Source organism: Nelumbo lutea, chromosome 3, assembly GCF_056320005.1.
Source record: "Nelumbo lutea isolate HS-2025 chromosome 3, American lotus-T2T, whole genome shotgun sequence".
NCBI classification, from domain to species: domain Eukaryota; kingdom Viridiplantae; phylum Streptophyta; class Magnoliopsida; order Proteales; family Nelumbonaceae; genus Nelumbo; species Nelumbo lutea.
Genome location: NC_142686.1, coordinates 62,879,500 through 62,899,385, shown reverse-complemented (window position 1 = coordinate 62,899,385; position 19,886 = coordinate 62,879,500). Strand labels below are relative to the sequence as shown.

The 19,886-nt window shown below is 38.3% G+C and overlaps 1 protein-coding gene across 4 annotated transcripts in view; it reads left to right on the top strand.

The window, feature by feature from the left end:
- The window catches only part of LOC148865302 (transcription initiation factor IIE subunit beta-like), a 30,279-nt gene extending 12,118 nt beyond the window's left edge, over positions 1 to 18,161 (top strand). For all 4 annotated transcript variants that reach the window (XM_088977013.1, XM_088977015.1, XM_088977016.1 and 1 more), the window contains one exon: positions 17,495 to 18,161. In XM_088977013.1, the coding sequence (XP_088833139.1) occupies positions 17,495 to 17,842 (348 nt within the window). In that variant the 3' untranslated portion in view covers positions 17,843 to 18,161. The remainder of the gene's footprint in view (positions 1 to 17,494) is intronic.
- Positions 18,162 to 19,886: the final 1,725 nt, after the last annotated feature.

Below are 19,886 nucleotides of genomic sequence, written 5' to 3'. Positions count from 1 at the left end.
ATTCAGTATGCATCTGAACTTTGTTGACAGTTTTTATGGGTGGTCCCGGCAATTTGGACTGCTTGTATATATCCAATTACATTGGTGATCCAAACTTGTTAGATCTATGGATTCTCTCCAAAAAAATTGGAAAACTCCGAAAATTATTAAAAATAGTTTTTATATGTTTTAAATGATTTTTGTTGCAGCTAAGAACTATAAGATGGATCTATCAATAATCTATTAAACTCATTAAAACAATAATTTGTCAAATCTTTTTCTCATTGTGGGGATAACAGGTTTAAGGATTATTTGGACCAAAACAGGCATTGTGGGGATCAATATGGAGGAAGGGGAACTTAACAGATTCACAAAGATTTTGGGGTGTGAGATTACAAGTTGGCCAACTAGCTGTTTGGGTTACCTTTAGGTGGTAATCCTAGGTCAGAAGATTTTTGGAAGCCAGTCATCGAAAGGTTTGCTAGGAAGCTAGCCCTTTGGATGAGGAATTACATCTCTCTTGGTGGAAGGATAACACTGATCAGAGCCACATTGGCAAACCTCCCTGTTTACTTCCTCTCAACCTTTAGAGTACCCTGTAGAGTGGCAAAGAGGTTAGAAAAATACATAGATTTCTTTTGGGACCCAGGAGAGGAGAGGAAGAATCACTTGATTAATTGGGATCAAGTTAGAAAGCCCAAGGATAAAGGGGGTTTGGGAATAGGAAATATTTCACTTGGGAACTCAGCTTTGTTAGGAAAATGGTTGTGGCGGTTCCCTTTTGAGAGAGATAGGCTGTGGCACATGGTTTGGATGGGAATGGTTGGGATGTAAAAGTCGCCCCTCATGTATCCTCTTGTTCTCCTTGGAAAGCTATTTATGAAATTTACCCAACTTTCCTTAATTCCATTTGGTTTGATGTGGGCCTGAAGGAAAATGAATGTGCATCTTTAATTCACTTGCTAGATCTTCTAGGACAAGTTCTTTTGGACATGTCCTTGGAAGATTCCAGAATTTGGAAAGGCTTTGCAGATGGCCTCTTCTCTTGTTCCTCTTTCTTTAATGTTCTTGCCTTACCTAGCAACCCAACTGGGGACTTCCCTGTAAAAGAAATTTGGAGTAAGCCTATCCCCTCAAAAATTCAAGCCTTCTGTTGGGAAATTTTCCTTAGCAAGGTTAATACGTGTGATATGCTGCAGAAAAGAAGGTCTTTTGCTTGCCTTTGTAAGGAAAGTGGTGAGACCTTGACACATCTATTTTTATCTTGTTCTTTTGTGCATCATGTTTGGGATTCTTTTTGTCTTCTCTTTGGTTGTAGATGGGTTTCTCTTCAAGATGTGCCAGGTCTTTTTAACCAAGACTTTTTGAGGCAATTAAAGAAAAGAGGGAAGGTTATGTGAAAAGCTAGAAAGGCAGCTATTTGTTGGGTGATATGGGAAGAAAGGAATAACAGAATATTCTTAGAAAAGAGTAGAACCACAGAGGAAGTGATTGACAAAATCAAAGTTAAAGTAGCCCATTGGGTAAGCTCTTGGCATATCTTCCAAGATTTCTCAGTCACAAACATTATAAGATCCTAGACAGAAGTAGCACAATCTTCAAGAGTAAAAGAGAGAGTAAGGACAGAATGGAAACCTCCAGATGGTGATAGAATTAAACTGAATTTTGATGGAAGCTCATTTGGAAATCCGGGATTGTCAGGTATCGGGGGAGTAATCAAAAATTCTGAAAGGAGGATATTAGCATTATTCTCTGGACCTATTGGCATGGGCAACTCTCTAAAAGCTGAGGTAATGGCATTGCTACAAGGATTGAAAATAGCCAAGCAACTAGGAATGAGGCAAATTGAGGTTGAAGGGGACTCCAATGTGATCATCTCTTGGGCTAACAACGATAGAACTACTCCGTGGACCTTCAAACAAGTGATAAGTGAAGTGGAAAAGGTTGAAAGGGAGGTAGAGGCAAAACTCAAATGGGTTAGAAGGAGTGCAAATGGGCTAGCTGATTATCTTGCTAAACAAGGGGCTTTGAGGCAACAATTGTTTTGGGCGGCATTGTAAAAGGGACAGAAATATGTAATCGTGTGGGACTCCTAGTTCCGTACACAAAGTTGTAAAACTTCTCAAATCTAATTTCAAATAAAAATTTCCTTTGATGATAAAAAAAAGGAAAAATCTAATAATTAGACAAATAATTTATTTTATATATTCTAAATAATGAATCTATCAATGATGTATCAAAGTTGTTAATCTAACTACAATTTAGTGTATGTTTTTTTTTGATTGAAAATGATAACTTCATTACTGTAAAATTAAGATACAACTGTCAACCCCTAAGCGTAGTTTTCAAGGCGCCAAGGCGAGGCTATGCGACTTGGAGGTGCCTTGTTGCCTAGTCACCTGGGTGCCCCTAGGCGATGGATTTTTTTATGTTAAAAACATAGACCCTAGGGTAGTTCCCTAGGTACCATAACCATATTTCTTTAATAATAATTATTCATGATTTTCATAAGAAAAGTATAAATTTCATATTAAAGTATAGAAAACCAACATATTCATGAGAAGAAAAGGAAGAAGGAAAATAAAATTCAAAAAATATAGGGGCTGAACCCTTATTTTTGTTATAGGGAAAGAAGAAAATAAGAAGAAGAAGAAGAAGAAGAAGAAGAAGAAGAAGAAGAAGAAGAAGAAGAAGAAGAAGAAGAATATATGGAAGAGGAAAATGTGCTGATTAGATAAAATTTTAAGTTCTTTCTTATTGGTTCAGGTTTTTAAGTCGAGAGTTCAATACAGTATTTAGCAATGTTTGTGTTGATTAAACCCTAATAAATAAGAAAATATTAAAAAGAAGTTAGTATATAAACACACTGGTTATTTTAGTTTAATAATGTATTTTATAATTATAATCTCAAAAAAGAATGAATAAAAAAGTATTTTATAGTAGGAAGTAGAAAACTGCTTGGCGATTAGGCGAGGTGAGCCTCAAAGGGCGCCTTGTCGCTTAGGTGTCGCCTTGACAACTATGCCCCTAAGATAGGAGTTGGGCCCCAGTAATTTGAATTATAGAACTGCCCAGAACAAACTTTTCCTCACTATCCCTTGTTTGACTAAGGTATCAGCCAGACCATTAGCTGATCTTCTTTTTGACTTGAAGCTTGCATCAAGCTCCCTTTTATATTGAGAATTTCCTGTATGGGCTGTTGATACATCCATGATCCCAACTTGCCTGATTGCAACCAATCCATTAACAATTTAGAATATCCTTCTATCTCCATAGTTTACACCTCGAAGCAGAGCCATCACTTCTGTTCGCAATGAGTTTCCCACCCCTATTGGCCCAGAGAACATAGTAACAATTCCCCCATCTCCATCTTTGAACACTCCCCCTATACTTGAAGACATTGGGTTACCTCTAGAGCTCCCATCAAAGTTCAACTTTATTCTTTGTTGTGTTGGAGGGGACTACATTTCCTACACAATAGGTTTTATAGATGTTGTAGCTGCCACCACTCCCCAATTCCTAAATATGTTCTCACCCGAGAAATCTTTAAACAAATCAAGAGTTTTCAACCAATGGATAGTCATAATGGTTATTCTTTCTATAGTTGCCTCCTTGGATTTCTCCACTCCTTTAAAGATCATGTTATTTCTTTCTTCCCAAATTGATCAGAGTATAGCTACTCTTGTGGCTCTCCACATCACTCTACCGCCTCTTTGGTTGCTTGAAAAAGCTTGACTCAAAAAGGCTTATCACATCCGGGAGAGGTGTCCACCTGCAAACAAAGAGAGAAGAGAACCAGGGCCAAATAAAGTGCACAAGAGGACAAGATATTAATAGGTGTGTGATCATCTCACCAGAACCCAAGTAGAGGCTAAAACATGGGGTGAAAGGCAGAAATTTAGCCTTTTTCTTTGCAACACATCTAGAGTGTTGATTTTTTAAAGAACCACCTCCCGACAAAAAGCTCGAATTTTTGGGGGTACAGGGCTACACCATACCTCCTTTGATGGAAAGTTTCTTGCAAGGTTATTTGATTGAATGAGGACATTAAACAAAGAGGAACAAGTGAAAACACTAGACGGGGAAGATTTCCAAATTCTACTATCCTCACAAGACTAGCTAGAAAGGTCGACCCTAAAAGGGAAACTAGTTCATCAACCATTGCCATTTTTGTCTTCCTTAGGCCTCTCCTTAATCCCAAGTCCCAAGAATTATCAATAAAAACTGAAGAGATCACTTTTCATTAATTTTCTGACAGTGAATAAATAGTAGGGAACCTATCCCTAAGGGGACTTCTCCAACCCAAACATCTTCCCAGAACAACACTTTGTTTCCTGCACAAGCATCAAGTTTAATGTAAGGAAGGATGGAAAGCAAAATAGCATGAATAGCTTTCCAGGGAGAACATCGAGAAGCCCTAGGATCAACTCCCGCATCCCAACCATTGTCTGCCACTCCATGTATGTTGCCAATCATTCTGTGCCTTAGTCTATCCTGTTCCAACGACCACCTCCATAACCATTTCCCCAATAATGCTATGTTTCTCATTCTGACATTTCCTATCCATAGGCCTCCATCTCTACTTCTAGAAACTACCTCCCACTTCATTAGGTGATCCTTCTTAGAGTCTCCTGGTTCCCAGAGGAAGTCTCTCATAATCTTATCTAATTTGTTTGCCACTTTCACTAGTATCCTAAAGGTAGATGGGAAATGCATAAGTAAGTTAGCCAATGTTGACTTAATTAGAGTTATCCTACCTCCCAGGGAAATGTAGTTCCTTTTCCAGTTTGCAAGTTTCTTTGTAAATCTCTCAATCACTGGATACCAGAAGCTCTCTGTATTTGGCTTTCCCCCTAATGATAGTCCTCAGGTATTGTAATGGCCATTGCCCCACCTCACACCCCAAGAGTCTCGCTAGCATATCCACTTCTTCACTCCCTAAATTTACCCTTGCCATGTAACACTTACCCCAATTTACTTTAAGGTTGGAAAGCCTCTCAAAATCATGCACTATCTTTTTAGGTTCATATGTTCTTTCCTCTCACAAAACAAAATAATATCATATGCAAATTGTAGATGTGTAACCACCACTTCTTCCAACTCTCCAGCCTCAATCATATTATTAGCATCTACCCTTAAAATCATTTCACTCAGGACATCAACTACTAAGGTAAAAAGAAAGGGGGATAAAAGGATCTCCTTGTCTAAGAGCTCTTTTAGCAGAAATGAAATCTCTAGCTACTCCATTCATCAAAATTGAGAAATGGCATGAAGAAATACATCCCTTTACCCATCTGCACCATCTCTCTCCAAAATCCCTACACTTGAGAATATCCATCAAAAAGCTCCAATCTACCATGTCATAAGTCTTATCTAGACCCAGTTTACAGACTAGCCCCTTTTGCTTCTCCCTTTTTTTAAAACTCAAGACATTCATTAGCAATTAGAATTTGATCCATTATTTGTCTCCCAAAAACAAAGGCCCTTGATTTGGAGAAATCATCGAAGGGAGGACATTCTTTATTCTTAGGGCCAATACCTTAGATATGATTTTATACATGCTTCCCACCAGACTTATTGGCCTGAAATCCTTCGGCTGAATTGTATTCACTTTATTTGGTATCAAAACAATGAAAGTTGCATATCTTTGCATATCTTTCAAGATTTCTCAGTCATAGACATCATAAGATCTTGGACAGAAGTAGCACAATTATCAAGAGCGAAAGAAGGATGGAATGGAAACCTCCAGATGGTAACAAGGTTAAACTGAATTTTGATGGAAGCTCGTTTGGAAATCTGGGACTGTTAGGTATTGGGGGAGTAATCAGAAATTCTGAAAGGAGAATATTAGCTTTGTTATCTGGACCAGTTGTCCTGGGCAACTCTCTAAAAGCTGAGTTAATGGCATTGCTACAAGGACTGAAGATAGATAGCTAAGCAACTTGGAATGAGGCATATTAAGGTTGAAGGGAACTCCAAGGTGATTATTTCTTGGGCTGAAAACAATAGAAGTATTCCGTGGACCTTCAAACAAGTGATAAGGGAAGTGGAAAAGGTAGCAAGGGGGGTAGAGGCTGAATTCAAATGGATTAGGAGTGCAAATGGATTGGCTGATTATCTTGCTAAACAAGGGGCTTTAAGGCAACAATTGTTTTGGGCTGCAATGTAAAGTGGGACAGAGATTTGTAATAGTATGGGAGATTTAATCCCATACACAAAGCTGTAAAACCTTATTTTAACCTAATTTCAAAAAAAAAAAACATACTCCTTTGCTGATAAAAAAAATAATGAAAGTTGCATTTTCCCCTGAGTTAAATTTGCCTCTCTCAAAGAATTCATCAAAAACTTCCATCAAATCAACCCCAATCATCTCTCCCAACAGTCTTGATAGAATGCCATTGTAAAACCATCCAGCCTTGGGGCTTTAAATCTTTCCATTGAGAAGACTGCATTTCTCACTTCTTGTACTTCAAACTTCTTTTCCAAGGTGTCCAATAACTCTCTATTTCCAGCTCTCCATTCCAAGACCTCTGAACCTTCTCTTGAGCTCCTCAGGGGGCACTCATAGATTGTCTTGAAGTGGTTCACAAAGGCTTGAGCAATGCCCTCATCTCTAGTCAAACTTGTCCATTCCACTCCAGTTTCAACACTGAGCTTTTCCTCTTTCTACCATATGCCAACATATGGAAAAAACTAGTGTTTCCATCCCCTTCCTTAAGCCATTGACATCTAGATTTGTCTCCAACTAATCTCCTCTTTCCTTAGAATCTCTTCTAAATCCTTTTTCAACCTCCACCTTTCCTCCTTATTGTCCGAACTCAAACTTCTCTCAGCTTCCAAACCATCTAACTCCTCTAATCTACTCAAAATTTCCTGCTTTCTTTTCTCAATCCTTTCAATAGTGTCTTTATTCCAAACCTTGATTCTTGCTTTTAGCAACTGTAGTTTCTTGTAAATCTATAGCCCTTCCATCTGATCTCTACTTGATCCTCTTCCCACCATTCCTTCACCATTGGTAAGAATTCAGGGTGTAGCAGCCACATATTCTCAAATCTAAAGGGACAAGGGCCACCCCACACCCTCTCTTGGGCCAAGCTGATTGGGCAATGGTCTGAGACAGGTCTTGGCAAAGCCATGGCTACTAATCCCCGCCATTCCATTTCCCAGTCTGTTGTGAAGAGGAATCTAACTTGCTACAAGTAGGTACCTCTTGAAAATTTAACCAAGTAAAAACTTGCCTTTTGAATTGGTGTTCTGTAACTCAAAGGTTTCTACAAAGAGGTTAACTTCCTCATACTCGAAGTAATTTGGTGGTTCGGGTTGTTTGTTTCACCTAAGAATCTTATTACACTAGTCTCCCCCTGAACAAAATGGACCATCCCATAAACCTCTCAGTGCTGCTAAGTCCTCCCACAAACCCTCCCTTCCCTATAAGAGGTAGGACCATACACATTGGTTAACGCCTACTCCCAACCATCCATCTTCCTCTTGATCTTTATGGATACTGAATATTTCCCAATTAACTCCTCGCTACACTCCAATTCTGCATTTTCCCACAAAGTTATAATTCCCCCAGAGACACCCCATGATTGTGCAAATGCCCAACTTATGCCTCTAGCTGACCAAATACTTCTCACCCATTTTTTATCCAACTTAGTCAGCTTAGATAATCATAACATTATCTGGTTTTTCTCTCCTCAACAGGTCCCTAATTACTCCTCTTTTTCTTGAACTTTCTAACCCTCTTACATTCTAGCTTATCAACTTCATGGGCACCGAAATAAAGCACACCCAAATCAGCCAGCTCCAACTCACCATTTCTTCCTACCCTTCCTTTATCATAATCGACCTCACATTTTAGCTTGTCCATCTCACTTAGCTTTTTCTTTCTCTTCTTTAACACTCCCTCTCCCCTCTTCCTAGGCTCCTCTAATTTCTCCTTCCCCTTTTTCTTCTTATCTGAACCATTTTCCTTTTTTCCCCTTTCTGATTTTTTTTTCTGACCCAACTTTTATCCTTCCATCACCTCTGACTTTCTTCTCCAACCTAGGACTTGGAGTGTTGCCCTCCTCAACCCTTTTTTTCTCTTCCTCCATCTCTTCCTCTACCTGAATTCTAAACAGTTCCATAATCAACTCCCATATTCTATCCCCAACTCTCTGTTTTCATTCTCCAGCAGTAGATCACCAATCACCTCTGTTGCTTGAACCTGATCACCCTGGTTGGCAGACGACAAGGATGGGATAGTCTCTCCTGTAGGCACAACACACAGGAAACACAGGACTATAGGGAGTATTAGTAGTAACGAAAGCTGGGGACAGGGAAGAAAAATGTAAGCACGGAGGGTTTACCAGAGGATTTGACGAAGCTTGACGTCCAACCATTGGGCTTAAATTGGAGGTGTTACCTTCACAACCAACCTCTACACAATTATCTTTGGGAAGGGGCAGTTTGTAGTTCTGTCGGATCGTTGTGGGTTGACTTCATAATCCCTACTAGCACCCTGTACTTGGACTCGCTTTGAGCACAGTTCTCTGTTCTTTGTTTTAGATTTCATTTCCCCCGAAGTGGATCCTGATCTTCCTTCGTCTTTCTCAGACTGGACTGATAGCCTCGGCTGTGTGGCAGAGAGTTCTTCATCGAATAGAATTCTCAAACCTTCTTTAGCTTCTTCTCCAAGTCATGACCGACACTTTCTTTGAACACTGCCGTAACTAGAAACTTCAGAGCTCTCCTCTCCTTTCAAATTCTTTTCCTCCAAACTTACCCAACCTGAATCCAGCATGTCATCCCTATTTTTCTTGCGATTGTACCTTGGATTGGGCTTCTTTGGACTGGTAGAATAGGAAACCAGTCTCGACATCCAAGCAAGCCACAAACTAAAACCCGTCATTGAGTTTGCCACTGTATCCTTAGATTGGGACGATGATACACCTATAAAATGGTCCCCTAAAGCTTGACTTCTTTCCCTAGTCATGTTGTGATCACTTAAGTGATCATGACTTCTTGTTCATCTCCAACTGTGAAGCTAATGGGCCAGGCCTTTCAGGCCCTATAATACCCCCACAAACTTCCTGACTCACGTGCTCACATACAACACCTCGTGACTGGGCCAAGCCATTCAAAGGCCCACCAAGTTTTTCCTCTCCCTTCCTCACATTTGTCCCCATCCCAATCCAATTGTTCGAATTTGAATCCGCCACACCTTTCTCTTTTGACCACTTTAGTGTCTGAGCAAAAGTCTCAAGGAAAGTCGTTGGTCCTTTTCCTTGTTGCTTCGACTTGCCAAACTCAGAAGTAACTTGGAGTTCACCTTTCCAATTCTCAGCCTTTTCAGCTTCCTTGTTCATGAAACTTTTCCAGCTTTCTCTTTTCTCCTCTTTCTTCAAGGCTGCCATGATACCAGTTCTTGGCCACATCATCTTCATCTTCCTCAACCCTTCCTTCCACCACAGTGCTCCCGCAGACGTTGTAATCCAAGTTTTGAACATTAGACCTTTTGAGAACACCTCTATGTTGTAATGAATTTTTAGTAGATTGGAAGTGCAAACATTGTTTGATGTAATGGAATTGATGATTAGATATTGAAATGTCCAATTTGTTTTTTTTTTCATCAAATAAGATACTTTTTTTGATAGATGAGAAAACTTTTATTATAAAATGGAGAATAATAGATACAGATCATCCCATGGAGAGGCACGAGCTACGACCTCTCCAAGCAATCAAAACCAAAAACAAACTACAAAGGTGCCAAATACAACTGTTCTTGCCCCTTGCTTTGCTAGACTATTTGGCATAGTATTAGTTGATGTTCCCACCCATTTTAAATTTCAGCATAAAACTTTTGGAAAATGGAAAACAATTCACTCCTTTCTTTCATTAGGTAAAGCCACGTCATCCTTGAATAATCATAAAAAAAAATAACAAAGTATTTGTAACCATTGTTTGACATTATTTTATTTGGACTCCAAATATCTGAATGAACTAAAGAAAAAGGACTCGACATACAATTATCAACCCTAGGACTAAAGGGAGCACGATGATGTTTCCCCAACTAACACGGCTCAAAATCCAAAACAGAAAGACGACTCAACGATGGAATAAGTGACTTCAGTGCTTTAAGCGATGGGTGACCAAGTCTACAGTGCCATCAGAGAGGAGAGAGAGATGTCTGAAGAGTTGTTGACGAACCACCACCACCATCAAGATAATACAGTCCACCAACTTCATGCTCTCTACCAATCTTCATCTCTGTCTTGAGATCCTGAAAAACACAAAAGGAGGGGTAAAAGGTCATAGAGCAATTAAAAGACTTGGTTAACTTACTAACAGACATAAGATTAGAAGGGAATTTTGGGACATACAAAACTGAGGACAGGGATAAAGGGTCTATGTCAACATTACCAACACCACAAATGAAGGATGTAGAACCATTACCAAGGGTAACCGAATGTGATGTGGAGCACCGTGAAACGGAGGAAAACACACATGGAGTCCCAGTCATATGATTGGAAACTCCAGGGTCGATAATCCAGGAGGTGGGTTTCAATGCTAGACAAGCTATAGTGCCATACCTGAATGTGTGAGAGTAGCTGTATTCTGTTGAAAGGTGGCCTGGATACTACTCATACTCATCACGTGGGACACTCATCATCTCCTTCCCAGAGACATCCATAGATGTAGAGGGCATCTGATCAACTTGTTGGATATCCTGTCTTGAACTACCATTATTGGCCACTACATGATTTGCCCAAGTCGAAGGTGGGTCATGCAAATCATAACAAAAGTTAATGGTGTGCCCTTCGATACCACAATGTGTACACCTTCTCGGACCATTACTACGTCCTCTACCACGAGCTCCCCCTGAATCTCGACCTCCAACACGTCTACCATCACGACTATACATGGGTCCACCACCACCACTACGACCATACATGGATCCACTGCTATCACTACGACCAGGCTGGACTCCTCGAGCTCCACCTCTAACACCACGACTTCACCCTCTTGTCATTGCAAAGGTAGGCCTATCAGAGATATTAGAATTCTCTGTGGGCTCAATAGAAATCCTCCGAAGATGGCAAACACCTCTTCTAGAGACAGAAGAGCTAACCCTCCTAGTATCTGTGCTCTCACTGGTTCATATTCAGATTTCAGCCCTACTAAAAACTGGTCACATCTAGTTGTTCTCTCTATTGTTGCTGAATCTTAAAATCAGAAGTGAGGGGATGGTACACATTCAACTCATTACAAAGATTCCTCATGCTAACATAGTACTCCTCAAGACTCTAATTACCCTATTGTAGATTAAAGTACTCTTGATAAAGCTGATACACTCTAGTAGTATTGTCTTGTCCCGAGTACAATTTTTTGGCATGGTCCCAAATCTCCTTGACTGTATCTAGAAACACAGTACTCCTACTCTTGAAGACTAATTACCCTATTGCAGATTAAAGTACTCCTGATAAAGCTGATACACTCTAGTAGTATTGTCTTGTCCCGAGTACAATTTCTTGGCATGGTCCCAAATCTCCTTGGTTGTATCTAGGAACATAAAATTCACACCGATCTTGGGTTCCATACTCTTCCATAATCAGGTCATGGTGCATATTCTTGTTCCCAATCACTATACTCCAGAGAGTCAACGGGAGGTTTTTCTTATTTTACATGCTTCACTTTATTCTTAGCTCTAAGAAAGACCTCTACAGATTTTGCTAGAAGTCATCTAAACATTCAGGTAGTCGGTGGGAAACATAACACTAGAATTGTGTTCACTACTTTCTCCCATATCTGAATTCCCCCTTTTTTCGTATATCAAGCTTCTAAATCACTTTTCACCACACTGAACACTAGTGAAACCACCCACAGTCACAATTTTCAGCAATACGCATCGCTGATTTCTTCACTTTCAGCACCATAAAACTACCACACAACTACCTGAATACACACCATAGCACTGTCACTGTGAAAGGGAGGAAAACACACCCGAAAAAGCCCCCTTCGTGCCATCAATTAGAGGGCTTCCTACGAACCACCACAAACACCCACTAAACCACTGACAGGAGGCATGAAAACCTCCAAAGGGAATTGGCGATCACTCCTTTTCAGCCCTTTTCCCTATCTCCAACGATGATGAAGAAAACTGTAAAACCCTAGGCTGAATGGCAATAGGACAGAATTCTGGGCAGATCTGATTTTGTCAACCTGGCTCTGATACCATGATAAGTTCAGACCTACACTAGAATTCTGTTAGAATTAGAGGAAGGTTAGAGGGGATAGAAGAGAGAAAAAGAGGAGAAGAAAAGAAAGGAGGAGGAGAAAACTGGCTTGAACAAGAGAGAAAAGTCACTATCTCTAGTTGGCCAGGTTATATTTATATGTTTCTATTAAATTAAAACAAAAGACTATCATGTCCCTACTTGAAGTATAGGACACATCGCTTAACATAAAAATTACACATAAACTTGAACATAAATAGAAGGACTAAACTACTCCTATACAGTCGCCAATAACACATAATAAGGATGTTGGGAAGGAAAACTGAAGTGTGGAAACAGAAGAACCAGGAATGAATAAGAAATTTATGCAGGGTGTCCGTAAGAAATAGCTGAGGATCATCAGAGGCAGGATAGGTTTGCACGAGATAGGGGCAAACCATAGGTATTTAGAAGTAATATATGGATTGAAAAGGAGACAGGAAATCTTCCTAAACAAAACCATACTGAGGGGGGAAGGTAATTTTCACACCACCAAACAAGGAAAGCTAACCGTTGGTTTCTCTTTAGTCACTATGTCCCCCCTTTAGACAGAGCCCATGTAACCTTGTCAATTCGAGTTTAGTTACTAATGTTTGCTCTGTGTCTGAAGCTTTTGTTCAAAATTCTCATCCAAGATTCAGCATGGGAAGCCAATGGCAGAGATAATGATGATGCGAGAAACAATGGGGAAGTGATGGGGAGAAGGGAAGGAATTGTCTTAGAGGAAGAAATGGATTAGGGAAAAAAAATTGGGAACTTATAGAGATGTTACTGGAAGGTTAAAAAAGAAGGAATTGTAGAAGGAAGCAATGGGTAAGCCAAGTGAAGAAGAAACTAAGGTAAATAAGGGAGGGGAAGAGAGTGGAGAGGATAGAGTGAATAGAGAGGAAGAGAGGGAGGAACTAGTAGAGGTGGCAGATTTTGTTAGACAGCTAGGACGTAAATTGAAGGATCTAAATGACTTGAAAGTCTTATTGAAGAAGAAGGAAAAAAGAAAAAAAAGTGGGAAAAGGAAATTGAGTGAAGTTGGATGTGAAGGGGGACAAAATGTTCAGTGAGAGAAGGGAAAAGTGGAAAGGGAATAAGTAGGTTCTGGGGAGTGCGATGAAAAGATCAATAATTAAGGAGGTGCTTAGGAAAGAAAACTTGGATGTGGTTTTAGATCTAGAATCCAAGCTGGTAGAATTCGATCATAGGTGGGTAGAAGTATTTGGAAAACAAGGGGGGTTAAATGGGAGTTGCACCATCGTGGGGATTCTTAGGTGGTTTAGCGATATTGTGGAGAAGTGAAGTGCTAGTAGTTATTGAAGAACTTATGGGTAAGTTCTCAGTGTCTATTAAATTTAGACAAGTAGAGGATGGATTTGAATGGGTATTGACAAATCTTTATGGCTTTAATGATTATAGGGAGAGAAATGAAATGTGAAGAATTGGGTGATATTAGAGGACTGTGGGAAGGACTTGATGCATAGGGGGGATTTTAAGGTAATCAAATTCATAGATGAAACTAACAACTTGAGGCAGTGGGTGATGACAAGTATGAGGAAGTTTAATCATTTTGTGAGTACTTATGAGCTTAAGGAGGTCCAATTACTTAACAGTAATTTTACCTGGTCTACTCTCCAAATGAATTCAATCTGTTCTAAATTGGAAGGTTTCTATTCTCACTAGATTGGAGAGAGAATTGGAGAGGGTTGGTGTCTAGAGCTTTGCCCAGGGTAACTTTTGACCATTGGTCAATTTTGATTTCAAAGGAGGGGAGTTGAGAAGTGCTGGACCATCTCTGTTTATATTTGAAAATATGTGGTTGTGCCATTTAGGATTTATCAAAAGAGTTAAGGATTGGTGGGAGGAAAGTGAACCTAGAGTCAAGTGGAAAGGAATGAGTTTTTCATAAGAAGCTTCAGTATTTGAAAACCAAATTTAAAGAATGGAACACTTCGGAGTTTGGGAGATTAGAAGAAAGGAAGCAAGCTGTGATTGATGAAATTTATGAATTAGACGTGAAAGAAGGGGGTTCTTTTAAGGAAAGTAATAAGGAACAAAGACAGACTTTGAGGAATCAATTGGAGGACATTTTATACGAAGAGGAAATAAGTTGGAGACAAGAAATCAAGGCATAAGTGGTTAAAAGATGAAGATTGGAATACAAAATTCTTTCATGTTGTGGCGAACAAGAGAAGAAGGAAAACTTTCCTAGCTAAGTTAGTGGTAGAGGGTTCAACCATTATGCAACAAGATGAGATAGTTGGAGCTTTTGTGGATCATTTCAAATCTATTTTTAGAAGCCCCTAAATGGCAAAGTGTGGGTAAAAAGGATTGGAGTGGCCAAGGTTAGAGATTGAGGTCAATGATTGGTTAGAAAGAAGATTTGATTTGGAGGAAATAAAGGAAGTAGTATTTTTTATGGATAAAGCAAAAGCCTTAGGGCCAGATGGGTTCACAATGGTATTTTATCAAGAGTGCTAGAATATTTTGAAAGAAGGCCTTAAATTAGTGTTTGATGAATTTTACAAGAGAGGAGTAATTAATCTGGGGTTAAACTCCAATTATCCTGGTGAATAGCTTGTATAAGATTATAGCAAAGGTGATGTCTCTTGGGATTAGTCTAGCCCTTCCTACCATCATTGCACTTAATCATGGGGCTTTTGTGAAAGGGAGACAAATAGCTGATCAAATTTTAATAGTAAACGTAAGTGTGGAGGACTTGAAGAGAGCTGGGAAGAAAGGAGTGGTTTGCAAGCTTGACCTTGGACAGATGGTGTAAATGGGTGCTGGGATGCCTTTGGATTTGCCATTACTTTATCCTGATGAATGGAACAGTGGTGGACTTTTTCCTTACTTTGTGGGGTATCTGACAAGGGGAACCCCTCTCTCCCTTCCCTTTTACCTTAGCAGTAGATGTTCTTGGGAGATTAATCTCTAGAGAATATTCAAGAAATTTAATAAGGGGTTGGATAGTTGGAAGGGAGGGGGTACTTCTTACTCATTTACAATTTGCAGATGATATGATGCTTTTTCGTGAAGAGGATGATTTGAGGTAGGTTAGGAACTTGAAACTACTTGTACAACTTTTTGAGCAAATGCAAAACTTAAAAGTGAAGTTTGATATAAGCTGTATAGCGGGGATCAACATAGAGGAGGGGGAGGTATCTGAGTGTGCAAATATTTTGGGGTGTGAGGTGTCCAATTGGCCATTGAAATACTTACAATTTTCTCCTCCTAATTGTTTCTTTCTTTATTCTGGTGTGGGTGGACTCCCTCATCAAATGTGCAAAGTTTCTTCGCCTCTACAATGTTCAGTTGGCCAATGAAAAGGGGAAGGATAGTATGGAGATGTGTATGGGCTGCCATACTATTTGGGAAGAAAGGAACTCAAGAGTGTTTTTCAAACAAGGAGAGTAATAAAGAAACTAGCATAGAGGTGGTCTACACTCACTGGAAGGAAGTTGCTAATTCAGTCCCATTTAAGGAGGCCTCAACTCCACTATTATGCTCCCCGCCCCCCAAATAGTGGTTTTATTAAGTAAGTTGAATTTCGATGGAAGTAGTGTTGGAAATCCAAAGCCCTCAGGCATTGGAGGTGTGTTTAGGGATAAGGAAAAATAATTGCGTTTTTCCTAGGACCAATTGGAGTAGGTGACTGGGCTGAGTTATTGGCGGCGGTAATGGAAGAAATACAAAGAGCAAGGAATATGAACATTAGTAAGCTGATCATTTCCAACCCAACCCATTTAACCCACCCCGCCCATTGTGTTAGATTTTTTGTTTTTGTTTTTGTGTTTTCTGTAACTTATATATTTTTTGTGCAATTTCTATTATTCCTATTTTTCTTTTTTCTATAATTTTTGTTTTATTTTCCTGTAATTTCATTTTTTTTGCATTTCCTGTAATTTTCTATAATTTGAATTTAAAAAGCTAATGGGTTGGGTTGAACTCAACCCATTTACTTTGTTCTAAATGGGTCATTAAAGGGTTGGCGGGTTAGACTGGTTGGGTTGAAGCTCAACCCAAACCTGCCCAATTGCCACCCTATTTGGGTCAAAAGAAGTGCTTATTGTCTTACTGATGTTTAACAAGGGGTGAATAGGGTCTCGTTGTTTTGGTCTCAGATGTAATTGATTTGATTTTGGTTTGTTTTATGTTTGAAACTCTATGGGAGGGCTAAGAAAGCTTCTTTCTCTCTCTCTCTCTCTCTCTCTCTCTCTCTCTCCCCCCCTGTTCTTATACTTGGCTTGCTTTGAATCATTAATAAAGCTTAGGCTGTGTTTGGTTGCAGTGCAATTTTATTTGCACTAGTACAAATGCATGGGAGTGCAAATGTGAAAAATGCAAATTCTTGTTTAATTTTGTTTGGATTTTACTTTATTCTGCTTCATGTTTTAATTTACCTTTTTTGTAATGTGATCAAACAAAATAAGCTAAAATTTGAAACAAAAATAGGTCAAAATTTATACTCAAATCATTTGCACTGCCATGGTTTTGCATCAGTGCAAATTTATTTGCATTGCAACCAAACACAGCATTACCCATTATTGATAAAAAAACATTATTTTATGTATTATTAGTATTGTATGGTATCTAACATGTATTTCATCTCTTCATAAAAACTATTAAAGTGTACATTTCTTATATGTTTATGCCTTATAGTTAGTTATTTCAACCTTAGATTTAGTGTTATTGATGTATTTGTGTGATTTGTAGGGGTGAACATTTGGTTTATTTGGTTAAAAATGAAACCGATTAAACCAAAATTTTGAATCCAAAATTGTAAAGAGAAAACTGAACCAAAACCAAAAATTTTGGTTTTAATCAAATAATGCTTACTCCTAGGGATTTGTAAGAATTTCTCCAATGTATCCATGCGTTGTATTGCAACACATATCTGTATATAAGCTTACCGATATCATGTGATACCAATATATTGAACCTTGGTAGGTGTTTCTTTTCCTTTTATTGCTATTTTTCGATTTAGCATATAAAAGAGATTACGCTTGTTTTTTTATCAGTAAAAGGATTACTTTTCTTAAGAGCTCACTAGATAGCCTGACTAACCAACCTGTTCCCACCATCTACAGGATGGAACAGTCCTGAATTTTTGATAGTAAAGCTACTGTCTTCCTAAATTAAAGTTCTGTTTTTGGGGGTATTCATTATTGCTGACCTAAGTGAAGCACTGGAACGACCAAAAATACAGTGGTAATTTTAGAAAGTCAAGATAGACGGTACTTACAACAAATATATACTTCTTTGTGCAGGCTTTGAAGGCTGCAGGCCAGATTTGGCTGCTGTCGAATTTTGATTCACAAGAAGACATAGCCTACCCAAATGATCCTAGGGTTCCGGTCAAGGTGGATGATGACCTAAAGCAGCTATTCAGGGAAATGAAGCTGCCAGTAGATATGGTCGACATAGAAAAGGACCTTCAAAAGAATGGGATGAAGCCTGCAACCAACTCTGCCAAGAGGCGGGCTATGGCCCAAGTGCATGGCATTGCACCCAAGTCAAAGACCAAGAAGAAGCATCGCGAGATTAGCAAGAGGACCAAACTAACAAACGCCCACCTTCCCGAGCTCTTCAAGAACTTGAATGTCCCTGATGCTTGAGGTATATTTAGTTAAATTAACGGGGCTTTTCATTTGTTCTACAAGGGAAAAGAATACGCATACTTGTGAAAATGATCCAGTTCCATGGTCTAACACAACGCTGTAGCATGTTGGTCTCCTTTGGAGGGAACTACGTACGCATACTTAAGCGTTAAGGGAGTGCAGGGGTAAAATAGTTTAGGTTGTAGACTTGTATCACTAGTAGAGAAGTTGGTTGCTTCCAAAGGAGCTTGCCATTGAATTATGTACTTGCTGATAGCAGGATTCATATAGGGATTTACTTTTGTTAATTATGATATCATTCCAAGTTTTCAACCCATTAGCTTTTAATATTGTACCACTATCACTTTCAAAGGGGAGATGCCAATCTCTTTCTCTCTTCTCTCTGTCTGTCTATGGTTCTGTTATGGTTGGTTGCGTTTAGGGTTCAAATGGGGTTGGGTTGAAGTGGGTTTTTTCTTATGCTGTCACATGTTCCTACCTGGTTGGTTAAACCTAATTGCAATAAATGACAGAGTGGGAAGAGAGAGAGAGAGGGAGGAGGAAAGGAAGGTTTAATGTATTAGAAGCATGAAGAGTATTGGAAAGACAATTTTAGGAGATTTATCATAGACACGGACACGTATGGGTATGGTAGAAAGATTGATATGCATGGAATGCTTAGGAAAAGTCGAACAAACTGAAAAACATATATCAGTAACATCAAGGATAATTTTTTGATGACTAAAAATAAGTCTTATAAAATACTGATAAAAAATAAGTCTTTAAATATAAAAAAATACATATTTTAATAGTTTTACCTGGTCAGAAATACTTTAATGGTTTATGTGAAGTATAAATTGGGATATACTCTTTTTTTGCTTCATAAATTGGGATACACTTAATTAACATTGAAAATGATGGAAAGATTGAATACATGTATTTAAAGGTTCAAAACATTGTATCGACTATTGCACTTTGAAGCTTGGATGTGAATATGTGTTGGACACTTTGGATATACATGAATATGGTGAAAAATATATGGATAGAATTAGATATTATTAGGGAAGTTCTCATAAATCCTATAAATACATCAATATTACTAAATTTAAAGTTAAAATAATGTGAATAAGATATAAATACATAATAAATGCAGAGTTTAATAGTTTATATAAAGAGATACATTAACAAATAACAATGCATCAAATAATGTTTAAGCTTTCAATCTACTAAAATAAAATTATTTTATACCATGAATATCATTTAAAACATATAAAATAATTTTTTTAATTTTTTTTTTTATTTTTGGTCTTTTCTACTTTCTTTGAAGAAATCTAATAAAGATCACAAAATGAGCCACAACATACGTCAATTGAACATGATGATTAAATGAAAAATAAAATTACCTCTTTACATATTTTTCTTTGGTTTTGCAAATTAGGAGTGAAGAAAGAATTACAACTATGCTTAAAACAAACAGTATAATGATTTAAGTTAAGAAGATTTGTTAAAAAAAATAGATATTTTACCAATTGGTGCATCATATCCATTTGTATCCATTGTAATATATTGTTATGCAATCAATACAATATTGGCACAAGTTGAATTTTTGTAAATGTGCCCAAAAAAAGACAAGATTACAACACAGCCCATCCCTTGCTTAGACAGAGTATTCGTAAAGGAATTTACACTTCTCTTTTACTTACTACAATTGAACTTCCAACCCTTGTGCTAGCCAATTGAACAATCTTTTTTCATTAGCGAACTTCTATAAACCATTTTCTTCTATTTGTACCAATCTATAACCATTTTTGAGTCCCCTTCAACAATGAGCTTGCGACAATTCATCTCTTCCATCACTACCAAGATCCTAGCTCGGAGTGAGTCACCAACACTAATAGGATTGGAAAATAAAGCAATTGCTCTCCAATCTTCGTTCCTAAGGTTGTGTTTGGTGTCTTAATTTCCTTCATTTGTACTACAATCAAACAAAATAAGCTTAAATTTAAAATAAAAATAGGCTAGAACTTACACTAAAATCATTTGCATTGTCATAATTTTGCAT